The following is a 15,534-nucleotide window of genomic DNA, read 5'->3' as shown; positions in this document are numbered from 1 at the left end:
TAAAAATATTAAAGTTAGTACTTAGTAGTGCTTTTAATGACTGATCTCAGGTTTATGTGAATCAATTAAAGATAATTTACACAAAGATCAATTTCAATCAATAATCTATTTTTTAGACCCACTCCAACTTCGTACATACAGCCGAGAAAATGCAGCTGAGTGATTTTAAGGACAAAACTGATTAAGTCTGTCATAAGAACCAATAGTTTTAGATGATATATTGTCCCAATAAACTACAACTGTGCTAAATGACAGTTTGTCAGTTTAGGACAATTTTATAGCACAATAATGTATTTAACATTACTTTTAAGCAAAGTGAACTGTTCATTATTCAGAATATCCAGTTTTTAGAATAGGAACATACAAATACATAAAAACTAAAAAACAAAAACAATTTTTAATGATGTTATTCCCAGCCCTGGGTTACCCACAATTCTCTGTGCACGTACAAGATTAGGGAGTGTCCTAATCTTTTATCCCACAATATTAATTCTTCTATTAAATGTAAATATGGGACAAGGCTGTAAAATATATAAATCCGATTGACTTATAGCCATGTAACCTTTCTTATACTTCTGTATTGATTGCTTTATTTATTTATTTATTTCATATGGTCTTTTTATTGCTGATAACACTGGTGCTTATTCTATTGTTGTTGTTGTTTTTTTTTAGATTGATTAATGTGTTATTTTCCTGTGCACTGCAATTACTTTACATAACCAAAAAGAACATGTGGAAACAAAGTCTTTGAACCAAAAGGTTTATCAGAAAATATTAGTTCTTATGATAATTATTTATTTACAGGTAGATGGTGGGATCTTTCTGGAAAAGATTTGGAACACATGTTTGATAGTCAAAACAGCAATTTTTTTACTTTTTTGTGTGTGAAATGATTCCAAACCACATTTAAAAGATTATAACCATCTCAGTCTGGATGCTCCAAGTGGATTTCGGTGTATGCTTTGCGTCACATCATTTTCACACCACAGCAACACCACACCCATGCACAGACATGTTTGCTGTCCAGACACACAAGTGTAATAGTGATTATTTGCAGTTTGTAATTAATCAGACTGGATCTGCATGCTTACACTGCTTGTCGTGTTCCAAGAGATTAATCGAGAAGACATATCAAAATTTGTGATTTGTGGGGGTGCCGAGTGCCAGGTTCCAGCGCTCTAAATCGCTGCCACTATGATCAGGAGATCGCTGGTTCGAATCCCTGTCATGCAGCTTGCCATCAGCGGTTGAATTCGTCTTGCTCTCGCTGGGTGGGTAGATGACACTCTTTCGCCTCATCACTCCAAAGGGTCGATCATCACAAGGCTGAGCTGATGTTTCAGAACAGAGTCGCTGCACTTTCCTCCGAGTGCACTGTGATGCATCGTAAAGACCTTCCTTGTGTTGTGGCATTATCAGTGATGGGGATATTCAACTGAGTAGCAGCTGAATGCGTGGGACAAATAAATCCAAACGTGGGTTGGATACAATTTGCGAAAATATCTGATTTCTTAACAGTGTGGACAGACATCTGAATAGATCTGTTTTTAGACAGAATCTATTTTTCCCTTATACAACAGTCCTACCAAGGACCTGTCCTACCTCGACTGCAGCCCAGGCTTTGGAACGCCACTGCTGTCTTCATAAATTTAATGGTAAAATGGGGTCCAGCTCTCTCCAGGCCTGAGCTCTATTCAGTATTCAGCACTGATGGACAGATAAATGACTTTCTCGTCATTAACATAAGAGCACCATGCTGTGGTCACTCGAGACACGGCCAGCGTTCCAGTCCAAACTCAGCCGGGCATCATTCCTAATAACAGCCAGCGCTGATTTAAATCCAAAACGACAAACAAACCGCAAATATACAGCAGAAGATTCACCAGACTGTGAGTAATGTGATGTTTAGGGTCTGGCTGAGCAGAGCCACTGCGCATCAACTGGACCCAAGGCGACACACACACACACACACACACACACACACTGACCAAGCTGTTGTTGTCAACTGGACATGAACAGGAAAAATACTCTGAAGTATTCTCTCTTCCATCTCCAAATCATTGGATTGCATTAGGTTCCAATTAAGTCCATGTCCACAGGTGTTTAATAAAAGCAGCAGCTAGGCATGCAGGGAGTGCTTCTACAGACATTAGTGAAAAAATCATCAGGTGAAGGAAACCATTTTCCCCACTACTCTTAAGGGCATTAAGAGTGTATATATGAAAAAAAAAAAATATATATATATATATATATATACACACACACACACACGTTACACACATTACATGTCCTCTAAGACAGTGGTTCCCAACCTTTTTCTTCAGGGACCCATATTTTTACCATTGTAAGCTTTGGGCGCAGATGGCACTGGGGACGGGGGGGACATGTCCCCCCCAGATTTATAGTGACCTCATCCGAAATCTAGCATCTACAAGCATAAACGTTGGGGTTTTAATTTAATTAACTGTACGTTTGTGGAGTTCTGTGTTCCACAATGCCCTCGTTTTTAAACTAGGAAGCGTTCAGTTCAGAGGTTACATTGTTCGGAGCTCCGTGTTCCAGTTCCAATGTAAATTTAACGCACCTTCTCAAGTCGGGGGTTCTAAGGAGCTGGTAACTGCCTGTAGACTACAGACACAGGCAGTTACCAGCTCCTTACGGTGAATTTACACTGCTCCGACGCGACAACGCACAGCGACGGATCCCATTCATTTTCAATGGGAAGCGCCGCCTCCGTCAGACGCAGTCGCGCGGTGCATCATGGGTCCGACGCGTCGAGAGCGGGGGATGCGATGCGATGAAAAGTTGAGCCGAGCTGAACTTTATGCAAATGAGTCCGTCCAACGCAATGCGTCTATCCAATCAGAGAGCAGGTGTTGGCCTGTAACGCGTCCTCAGCGCAGCGCATGAAAACATTTTAGTTCCGCTTTCAAGCGTCCAGAGAAGCCTGGAAGAGAAGTTTCAGGCTTCCCTGTTCTTTATAAAATCCCCGCTGATTCACAGGGACTCTGTCAGCGAGGAGAAAGGCTGCTGTGATTGTTGGAGTCTCTGGTGGGTTTTTTAAATATTAATATGTAATTTAATTGGAAAAGTTTGCTTTTGTCCGCTTATATAATGCTCACTAGACAGTGTAATGAAGCTCATTCAAACATTTATATCTATAAAGACACATTTATATTTATTAATTATTGGAAATAATAATAGCTTATATAAAAAAGCATTTCCCATTTATTAAAACGATTCAATTGGACGACGCAGGGAACGCCTTTGTCACGCCCACATGCGACCGGTTGGAGGGGGGTAGTGCGACCGTGTGCGTTGTCGCGTCGGAGCAGTGTAAATTCACCGTTACGGTACGTGTCCACTAGCACTTTTTTTTCAACGCAATCCGCTGCGCTGGATCTCCTTGCTCGTTTTTGAATTAAAATGAAGCAACAGAAGTAGACAGTCATAAGTTTAATATTTTTATTTTTTTTACCAACCTCACTGTAACCTACAGCTCTATAAATCCATATTCTGCCGCTTTCAGCTTCTCTTCTGTGGTTGAAAGGCGCCTGTTCTGTGTGTGTGTGTGTGTGTAAGAGGCTTGTGTGTGTGTGAAGACGAAGCCTGCTCTTCCCTCATTGGCTGGACGCAGCCTGCTTTTCCCTGATTGGCTGGACTGGACACAGTGCGGCGGCCGGATTTATTTGAATAAAGTTGAGCCGGAGGGCGGAGCTGCGTTAAACGCAACGCAACCCGGTGTTCTGTCGAATTCTCCTACCTTGTCGAACCGTGCTGCCCCAATGTATATTTAACTGTAAAAATACAAAAGAAGCACTATTTTAGGGCATGTACCCAGTGATATTGCAGTAGATGTACGTTATTAGATTTGGATTGCATAATTCATTGTACCATGGCAAAGTTATAGTAAATATAGCTCATTACAAACTGCTTTTGTATTTTATTTATGATAATAAGTGTAATTTTTAGTTTCCATTTACACTTTTGTGCAATGACAGTGCGTCCAGGTTGTTTAATGCACATAAACCCCCCCTAAACCAGATTAATTATACATAAAACAGGAGAAATAATTAAATTGTGTAGGTCGGCGCATGCGCAGTACGTTTGGGAAGCATGTATCGATGGGTAGGAAAATTCGACAGAACACCGGCATGCACCGAGGCATGCAGCGGCTCTCTCCATTGATTTTATGTATGATGTTATTTTAGTAAGCAGTCGCTGTTAACTGAAATCATAAGATGTAAAATGTTAACATTGTCTTCCTGGTCTTGCCTAGGCTGTAGCAATGAAGAAACAAAAACAATAACATATAACAATAACACTATTCTAAAGTTTGTTGCAGCATATATATATATATTAGAAATGACAAATAAAAACTGACATTTACTATAGATGAATAAAATAAACACGTAAAAAAGGAAAAATTGATACATAAAACATAAGGAATTTTTATTTTATGAAGAAAAAAATATTTAGATCAATAAAATAATACAACTATTTAAAATGAATAAAAAATAATTTTTATATATATATATATATATATATATATATATATATATATATATATATATATATATATATATATATATATATATATATATATATAAAAAAAAAGAATAATATCAGTTTCAGATCAGTAAAACAGCTCACCAAAACCTCAACCTATCCAAATATTGGACAATAATTGATTAACTTTACAGGCCCTCACTCATTTTCATTTATTTAACTAAACTGAGTTTTATATTATTATATTATTATATTCAGCCTCGCGCTGAATTCAGCTCCGCGCTGCAGGAGAGAGCGCCCGCGCGCGCGCCAGAGAGAGAGAGAGAGAGAGACAGTGAGTGCGCAGCGCGGCGAATTTTGCTTACCCTAGACTATATATAGTATTAAAATTAATACTATCCACGACCCATCGTGGATCTTTGGCGACCCATAGGTTGGGAACCACTGCTCTAAGAAGTAAAGATCCTGTATTTAAAATATTCAGTTAAATTATGTAAGTTTAAATTATTTAATATCTGATAAACTGAGCCTGGGTCAGTGTCTGATCAACAACTGTTGTAAACGTTCGTTTTACTGCCAAGTTGGTATATAACCAGATACTGCAGAAAGAGGGGATTTATTTCTGACATGATCCTCACAATAGAGGTTTCTATTTTAAGGCTTTCACACAGTCTGGTTTTAACATATGAAAAACAGGCACGCCAGAATTAGAAAATGAACGCATGTAAATGAACGGTGTCTTTCACATCCAGTCCGGCCAGGACCTTTACACGGACACGTGAATCCATCGTAGCACGCACTTCACGCCTGTACCTGCGTGCCCAAAATTCCGATTAACTCAGCACTACACACCTCCAAACTTCATGTAGCGTCAGAGTTCATCACTACACACCTCCAAACTTCATGTAGCGTCAGAGTTCATCACTACACACCTCCAAACTTCATGTCAGGGGACTATGAAGGCCATGGCAAAACCTTAAGCTCAGCTTCTTCAGGTAGATCATTATTGATTTAGAGGTATTGTACCAGTCAAAAGTTTGGGCACACCTGAATTTAATGTTTCCACTTCATATTAAAATGTTCTGCACTGTAGTCTAATACTAAATCATCTAAACTATGAAAACAATGGACTTATTTAGTGAACACAAAAAAAATGTTAAACAAACCAGAATATTTTTAGTTTAGATTTTTCAAAGTAGCTCCTCTTGCTTAGATGACAGCTTTGCAAATCTTGTCTATATTTTTCCAGTCAACTTTCTGAAGTAGAGTCACCTGGAATTCAGGCTTTCAGTTAACAGCTGTGCTGAACTCATCAAGAGTTAATTACTTGAATGTATTTCTTCTTAACATGTTTGAGAGCATCAGTTGCAAAGTTCAGAAAGGTCAGAAAATCTGAATCATTTTGATAACTTAAGTATTACAAGTATCCTCAAATAGAGTTGCAAAGACCATCAAAAGCATTATGATGAAACTGACTATCATCAGGGCTGCACCAGAAAAAGGAAGAGCAAGAGTTCCCTCTGTTGTACAGGATAAGTTCATCAGAGTTATCAGCCTCAGAAACCACAGGTTAACAGCTCCCTAGATAAGAGCAGCTAAATGCTTCTCCACAGAGTATTTTGGTTTGTTTAATACTTTTTAAGTTCCTACATGATTCCTTGTGTTCCTTCATAGTCTGGATGACGTTAGTTATTCATTTACTAAGTAGTAAAAAACATTAAATGAGCAGGAGTACAGTTATATGAATACTGATTCACTGTAAGTCCTCCAGACCATTCGTCTGCACTGTGATGAATTAAAAGGTCGACACAATGAAAATCACATCAACACACTCAAGTATTTTCAGAATTTCATTTTTATTAATTGAAAAAAAAAAAAAATGCAAATAAAAAAAGAGCCCAAAACAAAAAGGGAAACAAAAAAGGAACAGCCAAAACATTAAGTATCTTTAGGTAAGAGAATACGAGACATTTAAATAGGAAGGACTGGTTCCATGAAGACACTGGTGCACTGGTGTAGGTGTGTTTGTGTGTTTGGTAAACGGGGTAAGTGAGTGAGTGGGTGGGTGGGTTGATTGTTTGGTGGGTTGGTTGGCTGGTGTGTGTGTGTGTGTGTATATAAGGTGTGTGTTTGGAGGCAGGAGTTCAAACTTGATCTCTCGCTGCGGCTTCGACGGAGGAGCAGCAGCAGGCCGGAGACACTGACACACCAGAGAAAAAGGCACTAATCCAGAGAGAACAGATAAAATAACACAACTCAACTCAACATAACTCAACAGCTCAACTACAGGCCACCAAACAGAGGATTAAGGTGTAAACAAAAAAACAAAAGATCAGACAAAAGATCACAGACGGAAACCAAATAACGTAAGAGGTAAGACGCGTAAAAAAAGAATCAATATGGCCGACAAGTGCTCAAAAACGAAGAAGAACAGAACAGAACAACAAACAACAACAGGAGGGGAGGGGAAACAAAAGGTACATCATCATCATCATTAAAGCTGATATTTCTATATTACTATTCACATACAAAGACTCTCTGCTTTTATGTTTGTTTCTGATACTGGTTTACTGAATACGTAGAGATGAAAAGTTCAGAATGTGAAGATCGGTGGTTAAAACGTGAACACGCGCCGGTGCATATCTCGTAATTCATAAGTAACGCTGTATACACTGTTTAAAATATCGCTTTATTATTCTTTGACACTGTAAATAAAAGTCGCCTCTGTGGCGAGGCGGCTGTGTGGTTCAGAACTCCCACCTTAATTCCCTCATGTTCATTTATTCCTAAGGACTACAGTCAGTCAGCTACATTCACGGCCCGAGAAGTAAAAGTGGCTGCAATAAATACCTTGGCTTAAAAACGAAACGGTGTCTGGCCTCTTATATAATACGGTTTCACATTAGACGTTAAACTCCTGCAGGATGAATGGCTCTCGCTTGCACGTCACTGAATGGTAGCGTCCTGACAATACATGGTTTTGATGCAAAAAAATAATGAAAAAAAAAAAAAAACCAAACAAGAAAAATCGATTGGAATACGTGATTTAAATATCATGCGGCTTTATCTGAGCAATCTCAGATATAATTCATAAAAATTATACTGACGATTCAGCATGTCCCAGAGCTACTCTGTTTCACCCCTACCAAAAAATTAAGAAAGAAAAAAAAAGAAAAAAATATTTTTTTAAACATAATTTACAAAACAGTAGAACAAAAAGCAAAAACAAACAAAAAAATAGAAAAGGAAAAAAAAGTGGAAGGTAAAACGTAAAACAGACAAACACATACAAATATATATATATAATATATTCTTAAAAAATGGATTCTTCTCTCTATAGGTGATTTTTTTCTCTTTTTTTTTGTTCTTTTTCCTTTTTTTAATTTTAATTATTATATATATATTTTTTGTTATACACAGCCCGAAGTGTACGTTGATGTACAATGCTATTGTGCCCGTGATCTCATGATTTCAGATTTATTTCAGAAAAGATTTCCACCACTTCTGAGTAGCATCAGTCTTCTTTTTTTTTACTTTTTTTTTTAAACCTAATATAATTTGCCGTAATTTTTTTTTTATGTTTAATATATTTTTTAAAAACTTAAAACAGCCTTAGAATTTTGTTATGCAAAATTGTGATTAAAACATGCAGCCAAAAACAAACAAAAAACAAAAGAAAAAAAAAAAAGGAAAAAAAAAAAAAACCTAATAATAATAAATGCACAAATGCTTTTACTTCAGACGAAAAAAAAAAAGAAAACTAAAGGGGAGGCAAAAGCAGCAAGGTGAACGAATCTAAGACAGAATCATCATCATCATAATCATAATCATCATCATCATCATCATCATCATAATTGTTATCATATTTGTGATGTTTTTTTATTTATTTATTATAATATTTCTGATTCTGTGGTCTGTGTTGCTCTCTCTCTGCTTCCACCCTGAAGCGTTCGTGGTGCTGCAGATATTCTCAGGAATCAGCGCTGATCTCGCCCAGACGCCCTGCAGAGACGTCCGTTCTCTACACTTTTTTCTTCTTCTTTTCTTCTTCTCTATCTATCTCTCGCTCTCTCTCTCCAAGATTTCCGTCTCTCTGTTTTCGCGGTGGAGATCTCAGGGTGTAGGCTGAGGGTTCGGGGCAGGATCAGAGGGTTTAGGGTTGGTGAGAGTGTGTGTGTGTGTGTGTGAGTGTGTGTATAGATTATGTGTGTGTGTGTGTGTGTGTGTGTGTGTAGATGTGTGTGTGTGTGTACAGGAAGAGAGGGACTTTTATTTGATCCGTTCTACATGTTCCGACTGACGGGCGTGACGTAATTGCGGGGGAACATGCCCGTCTGGCCGTGGCACGCTCCCTTCCACCAGTTGGGGTCGGAGTTGTCTAGGACCTGGATGAAATCTCCACGCCGGAATCCCAGCTCACCGTCCTCCTGAGGGTCGAAGTCGAACAGGGCCTGCACATATGTCGGGTGCTGCGGGAAAAAAACACATAAAAAAATTACACAAAAGAATAGAAGCATCAGGAAACGCTAGGGGTGAGACGAGATCTTGCGAGACTAAAACGCGACGATATTTCTCGTCAAGCTTTAACCTGTCTCGCGGGGGAAAAAAACAGTTAAGTGTGGACTTTTTAAGAGGGATCTGGCAACCCAGTAGAGATAGCAGCGAGTGTGCTGGCTGAGCAGTGAGAGCAGCTCTCAGCAGAAGAGGAAAATTCAGGCATTTGTATAGAAGACGCTTCTGCTACTTTTAAGTTTAAGTTGTATGTCTGGCTGCATTTTGGCTCCAGTGGAAACAATAAACGGTAACAGAGTGACCAACAAGACACAAACCATATATAAATACTGTGAGTAAATCCTACACATGACTGTTTCATAGGCAGCTGTACTAATCTCTTAGTTCTGTACTGTATTAAAAAAACATGTTCTGTCTCTGTTTCACTTCAAGCATAGTCTTAATATGACTGGTTATGGTTATGAAGAGTTAAATTACAAGACATTTAGGAGAAAAAAACACAAACCATAGACTTAATATGATTGGTTGTGGTTTGCACTATATAAGACCTAGAAAAGTCTTATTTTTATTTTTTATTCTTATTTCTATTTCTTATAGAATCAACCAGTCTTAAGTTTGCGTTATTGTTCCATTTTTGACGTTTTCTTTAAAATTTTATTTTTAAATATCGTCCCGTCTCGTTCTCGTGAACCCAGTATCGTGTCTCGTCTCGTCTAGTGATATTAGTGTCTTGTCACACCCCTAGGAAACGCTGATCTGAAGACTCCTTTTCAGGAATCGTACTGTCATGAAAAACCTGGAAAACTCATGGAATTAAAAAAATTTAAAATTTTAAATTTACAAGCCTGGATAAGTTTTGAAAAAAATTAAAATAACCAGAAAGTTTGGGGAAAAATCATGGAAATTTGGTCTACAAATATTTGTAATTCTGTTTGTAGATGTAAAAAATCTATTTTGAGCTACAAATACGTCAGCTCAGAGTTAATTCAGTAATTTAGCACTACACAATGAAGCTCTCAGGATCTGATGCATTTTAAAAACGTAAGGAGTTGAAAGTTCAGATAACTGTGTAAAAATGTAAGAAGTAGAAGTAAAAAGTCGTCTGAAAAATAATAATTACTCCAGTAAAGTATAGATAACCTACATTTCTACTTAAGTAAGATAATCATTTGTACAGAGGTACTAGACACCTCTGGTTAATGCCCTAAAACCTGTTTTGCTCATACTTTGCCCGTCTGTTCAGACGAGCCAGTCCATCAAACACCAAAAATGAAAGATCTAATACTGCACTGATCTGATTATAGGTATTTTTCAGTACCCGACTCATCATTACTCTATTTTCATTTTTAATAACCATCATGAGGCCCATGTGTTAACTTGGTGTGTCGGGCGTGTGTTGGCTGACTGACCTGAGTAACCTGCTCGATGTCTCGTAGAAAGATCTGTTGGTTTCGTGAGACGGAGGTGGAGCGATGATAATCCACCAGCTCATTCAGAGAGTTAAACTTTACCACCCACAGGAAGTACTTCCCTGCTCCGTCACGCAACACTTTAAAGTGCTGCACGTCATTACCGAACCTGCAGAGAGAGAGAGAGAGAGAGAGAGAGGGAGAGAGAAAGAGGGAGAGAGAGTAAGAGAGAGAGAGAGAGAGAGAGAGAGACTTAATTAATTAAAATATTTTAGAAAGAGAAAGAGAGAGACAGAAAGTCATGACTAAGACAATAGTCATGTCAGTGTATTTTTTTTTTCTCAAAACACTGTTAAAACCCACATCCATATTGTCCACATGTATAAAAGTTATAAAACTGGGCTTCGAGCGGTCCAGCAAACTAAGACACTGCCTCAGCTGCAGGAGCCCTGAGAGAGCACAATTAGCATTGCTCTCTCTGGATGGGTAGATAGTAATCTTTTCTTTTTTCATAAATCCTAGGGTGATGTAGATCAGCAGAAGGCTGCGTCTGTGAGCTGATGTATCCGAACCGAGTCCGAAATTTAGGCCGAATAGATGTGAACTGTAGTGCAACTCTGTCTGTGTTCCGGTGCTATGACAGACAGACAGACAGAGGCGCTGTAATGACTGATGTGGGAATAAAACATGCACGAGGAATAAAACAGGTAATTATGCTGATGATAATCTAGACATGTTTTACATATGGAACAACACATGAAAGGACAGAACAGCCTCATGACTCACAAGCAGACACCAGCAGGAAGTGTGTGTACACACACACACACAGGGTGTAAACTACTATCAAAATTCACCATTTAACAAGATACAACAGAGTAGATACTCAACTGGATATATATTTAATTCAGTTCACAGCTGGTATACCAAATTTCCTTAAAAAATGCAAAAGTGCATTAAGCTATTATACTGTATTACTGCAATATCAGTGACTTACCATAATCTTTAAATTGACAAGAAATGCAAATACACAGATGAACAGAAAGAAAAGCTGCAAGCCGGACTGGAAGAAATCACCACTAGAGGTCAGCTAAAGGCCTACAGAGACCAATGTGTCACAAATAACATTTCCTGGATATTAATCAAATTTTGTACTGGCATTTAGATCAGAAGGACAAGGAAATAAACTGATTAAGAGCGGATTAAATAATTAACTACTTATCAGATAATCTCGTTTTTAAACAATACATCACTAAAGCTGTTGAACAATGTATGGTTGAATCCTACAATCATAAATTATGATTGAATGATTAAAAGATGATTGTTTTTTGTGGGTTTTGAGGGATGGAGATTCGAGCCAAGCCGTACTGGAAGCTCTAGGAGCTGTCTGTTAAGTTTGTGTTATATGATTTTGTCAAAAAAACTCTAGTTTTCAAGCCAAATTTAAATTGGGTTTTCTTTAAAATATAATTTTTAAATCTTGTCTCGTCTCGTTCTCGTGAATCTAGTATCGTGTCTCGTCTCGTCTCGTGATATTAGTGTCTCGTCACACCCCTAGGAAACGCTGATCTGAAGACTCCTTTTCAGGAATCGTACGATCATGAAAAACCTGGAAAACTCATGGAATTTAAAAATTTGAAAATTGAAAATTTCCAGGCCTGGATAAATTTCGAAAAACAAAAATAACCAGAAAGTTTGAGAAAAATCATAGAAATTTGGTCTACAAATATTTGTAATTCTGTTTGTAGATGTAGAAAATCTATTTTGAGCTACAAATACTCTCAGATCCCTCTTGGTACAGATCTGGCTTTGACCATCAGTGACAGGAGCTGGTCCGTTTTTTGCCTTGTAGGCCACATTCAGGGTTTTGAATCGGATGCGGGCGGCAACAGGAAGCCAGTGGAGGGAAGGCAGCAAAGGAGTCACATGACTGAACTTTGGAAGATTGAAGACGAGTCGTGCTGCCGCCTCATTCTGAACTAGTTGCAGGGTTTTGGAGGCTCGCAGTGGAAGACCAGCCAGTAAAGAGTTGCAGTAGTCAAGTCTTGAGATGACAAGAGAGAGACTGCACAAGCACCTGAGTGGCTTCCTGAGAGAGAAACGGTCGAATTCTTCGGATGTTGTACAGGAAAAATCTGCATGACGAAGTATGATTTGCAATATGGCTTGAGAATGATAACTGGTCATTCATTACTACACCAAGGCTTCGTGCTTCTGCCAATGGAGTGACCAATGGGTTCTCGAAGGAGATGGAGAGATTGTGATGAAGACTCGTAGTTAATTTTCCCAATATTGTTAATTTTGGGACTCTCTAAAGCAGATAAACACTGTGATACTACTGGAACCATGCCTAAAGCAAGAGGTTTAAAGCCCCCAGTATTGAGCTGTGGAGCAATGGAACTGTGTTCACTAGAATGATGGGACTCCAGCACTTTTCCACCAATGTGAAACTGGCATCATTCTGGTTTGTGAACCTAATTTTGAACCGGTTTGCCACGTTTCCACCAACCAAAGTAGGTACCGGAACCAGGAATGTTCCTTCACAGAGGGAACCAAAGAATACTGGGTTCCTCAGTGCGAACCGTGACGACATCTGTGGGCGTGTCTGTTGGTACAAGAGCACTGTCGATTTGCAGCGCCCTCTGTTGGTGACATATGATGTGGCGTTTTGTCGGTTCCACTAAAACTGGTGGAAACGCAAGGCAGGTTCACTGAAAAGCACCACGGTTCTTATAAGCCAGAACGGAACTGGTTTAAGAAGTACTACCTATTAGAGGTGGGCAACATGGCCCTAAAAAATAATAAAAATATTTCAGGGTTTTTTTGGCGATATGACAAAACACTTTATATTTAAAAAATGTATTTCAAGAATGTACTACTCCAACAAAATAATAAGGTTTTTATTAAGTATAAATAAGAGTTTTAGTACCATGAATTTGTGTAATATAACATAAAATAAGTAATGGAACAACAAAAATCTCCCACAAAACTAGTCTAAGTATACTTAGTGCTGCATATAAACTGCAAAGAATTATTTAGTCAGTAAATATGTAATCTGATGTGTTTTGGCACTTTTGGAGACAGATTAAGTTCAGTGTAAACTCAGTGAGGGAGCCATTTACCCGTCTCCCATTGCGCTTCTGTCCTCAGCACTTTAATGTAATGCAGTACTGTTACAAATAATAATTAGTCAATTAGTCGCCAATGAAATTTGCAGTCAACAATTTAAAATATTTGACATTGTCGATAATATCGACTAATTGGTGCAGCTCTATTGTGCTGATCTACGACCGCATTCCTGCTTGCATCGCACTTCCTCTCGTGTATTATTGCTTAATTAATGCTGTATTTTTTCTTGATGCGGACTTCTATCTTCTCAACCAGACATTTAGATTTCTCCAAATGGTTCAGTGGAGAGAACATTAGATCTTCTCGACATCTGATTGTCCAAAGCAAATGTTTATTCTTTTAATTCTCCATTGCCATTGCTTTATCAGTGAGGTACAGAAAAACAGGTGGCAGGTGCCTGCAAGTAAATGGTCACATGACTGTAACTGATGATGAGAACTCTCATGAAATGCTCTGCAGTAATATTGTGATAAAATCTGTTATTACTCTTCAGATGCTAATCATGAGTCTAACTTTACATTACCTCCCAGGCCACCACAAGCCAACAGCATGTGACCCGAGATGAAAGAGATTAAATCAGAAGCAGAAAAGAGAAAAAAAAAACTAATAAAAGACTAATAAAATAATGAAAATATGAATGTTAAAAGTGAGAGAGTGAATGAGAAATAAGGATGTGGTCACTCACTTGACGGACAGGGAGAAGTCTCCGGGTGCGCTCTCGCTCTCTCTAATAAGGAAAGCTCCGTCGTGCCTCTGTTTGTTCAGTAGTTCCTCCGCTCTGGCTCGAGGAATCCTCCCGAAAAACCACCTGAACGCCAAAACACAAACAGTACGATTAGCACAAACGGCTATTAGAGTGTTAGCACTGCTGAGAAAAGAAAAAAAGCACAAATACTCACACCAAAAAGTGCACAACAAGGTGCTAAGAATGACAAAACTACTAAAATCTGATATTTTTAATTCCAATTTTGTGACGACACTTCTATATGTGCTACCGACATCTGCATATACTAGTGCATCTAAAAAAAAAAATATATATATATATATATATATAATTAAAAAGTTACTTTATTTCAGTAATTCAATTTAAATTTTAAAACTCATCATACAGATTGATCATATTTTAAACATTCATTTATTTTATTGTTGATGATTTTGGCTTACAGCCAACGAAAACCCAAAAATCAGTGTCTTAGAAAATTAGAATATCATATACTTAAGTAAGACCAATTGGTACTTTTGGCAGTGTGGGCAGTGTGCCAAGTCCTGCTGGAAAATGAAATCTGCATCTCCATAAAGTTGTCAGTAGCAGAGGGAAGCATGAAGTGCTGTAAGATTTTGTGGGAAAACAAAACTGCACTGACTTTAGACTTGCTAATAACATAGTGGATCAACACCAGCACCATTTTTCTGACATATTTAAATTTTCTGAGATGCACTAGTACATATCAGATCTGTGACAATGTGAAATGGCCGAATGTGGGTTAAAAACAAAGAAATCAGGGACATAGAGCTAGACTCTTTAGATCACAGTATTTATTGGGTGATGAGATATAATTCCAAGGTCGATATGAACAGTAATAAAAAAAGCCACAGAAATATTCCAAGAAAAAACAAAACAGTCTATATAAAAATGTATATATACAAACAGAAAAATATTGAATTACCAATTCTCAGCGATGCTGGAGATGGTTGGTTGGTTGTTGGGGTTGTTTTATTCCCACTTCAGCACATATTTGGCTATTTTTGGCATAAACTAGGTTTTATATATGCAGACAGAGCAAAGTTGCTCAAAGGTTCTAGCACCATAAGAGAATTTTTTTACTACATGTGTATTAAATTAAAGAAATCTTGAAGTTAAGATGCGATAAAAACTTTCCCCCAAAGTCTTTTATATTCTTTAATTGATAGTAAGATTTTCTTGTATGGTTATTGGCAGGACAGTCGATGAGGATGTGTTTCATCGTTAGCACGATGT

At 38.0% G+C, this 15,534-nt stretch overlaps 1 protein-coding gene across 1 annotated transcript in view; it reads right to left on the bottom strand.

Annotated features, from left to right (window-relative positions):
* Positions 1-6,346: 6,346 nt before the first annotated feature.
* The window catches only part of grb2b (growth factor receptor-bound protein 2b), a 78,632-nt gene continuing 69,444 nt past the window's right edge, over positions 6,347-15,534 (bottom strand). Inside the window, exons 4-6 of the mRNA XM_022664959.2 lie at positions 14,242-14,364; positions 10,431-10,599; positions 6,347-8,978 (exon numbers count right to left, since the gene is read on the bottom strand). Of these exons, the coding sequence (XP_022520680.1) occupies positions 8,793-8,978; positions 10,431-10,599; positions 14,242-14,364 (478 nt within the window). The 3' untranslated portion in view covers positions 6,347-8,792. The remainder of the gene's footprint in view (positions 8,979-10,430; positions 10,600-14,241; positions 14,365-15,534) is intronic.

The sequence above is a fragment of the Astyanax mexicanus genome, chromosome 19 (genome assembly GCF_023375975.1).
Source record: "Astyanax mexicanus isolate ESR-SI-001 chromosome 19, AstMex3_surface, whole genome shotgun sequence".
Classification (NCBI taxonomy): Eukaryota; Metazoa; Chordata; class Actinopteri; order Characiformes; family Acestrorhamphidae; genus Astyanax; species Astyanax mexicanus.
The sequence above is the reverse complement of the archived record's forward strand: the minus strand, read 5'-3'. Positions and strand labels throughout refer to the sequence as shown.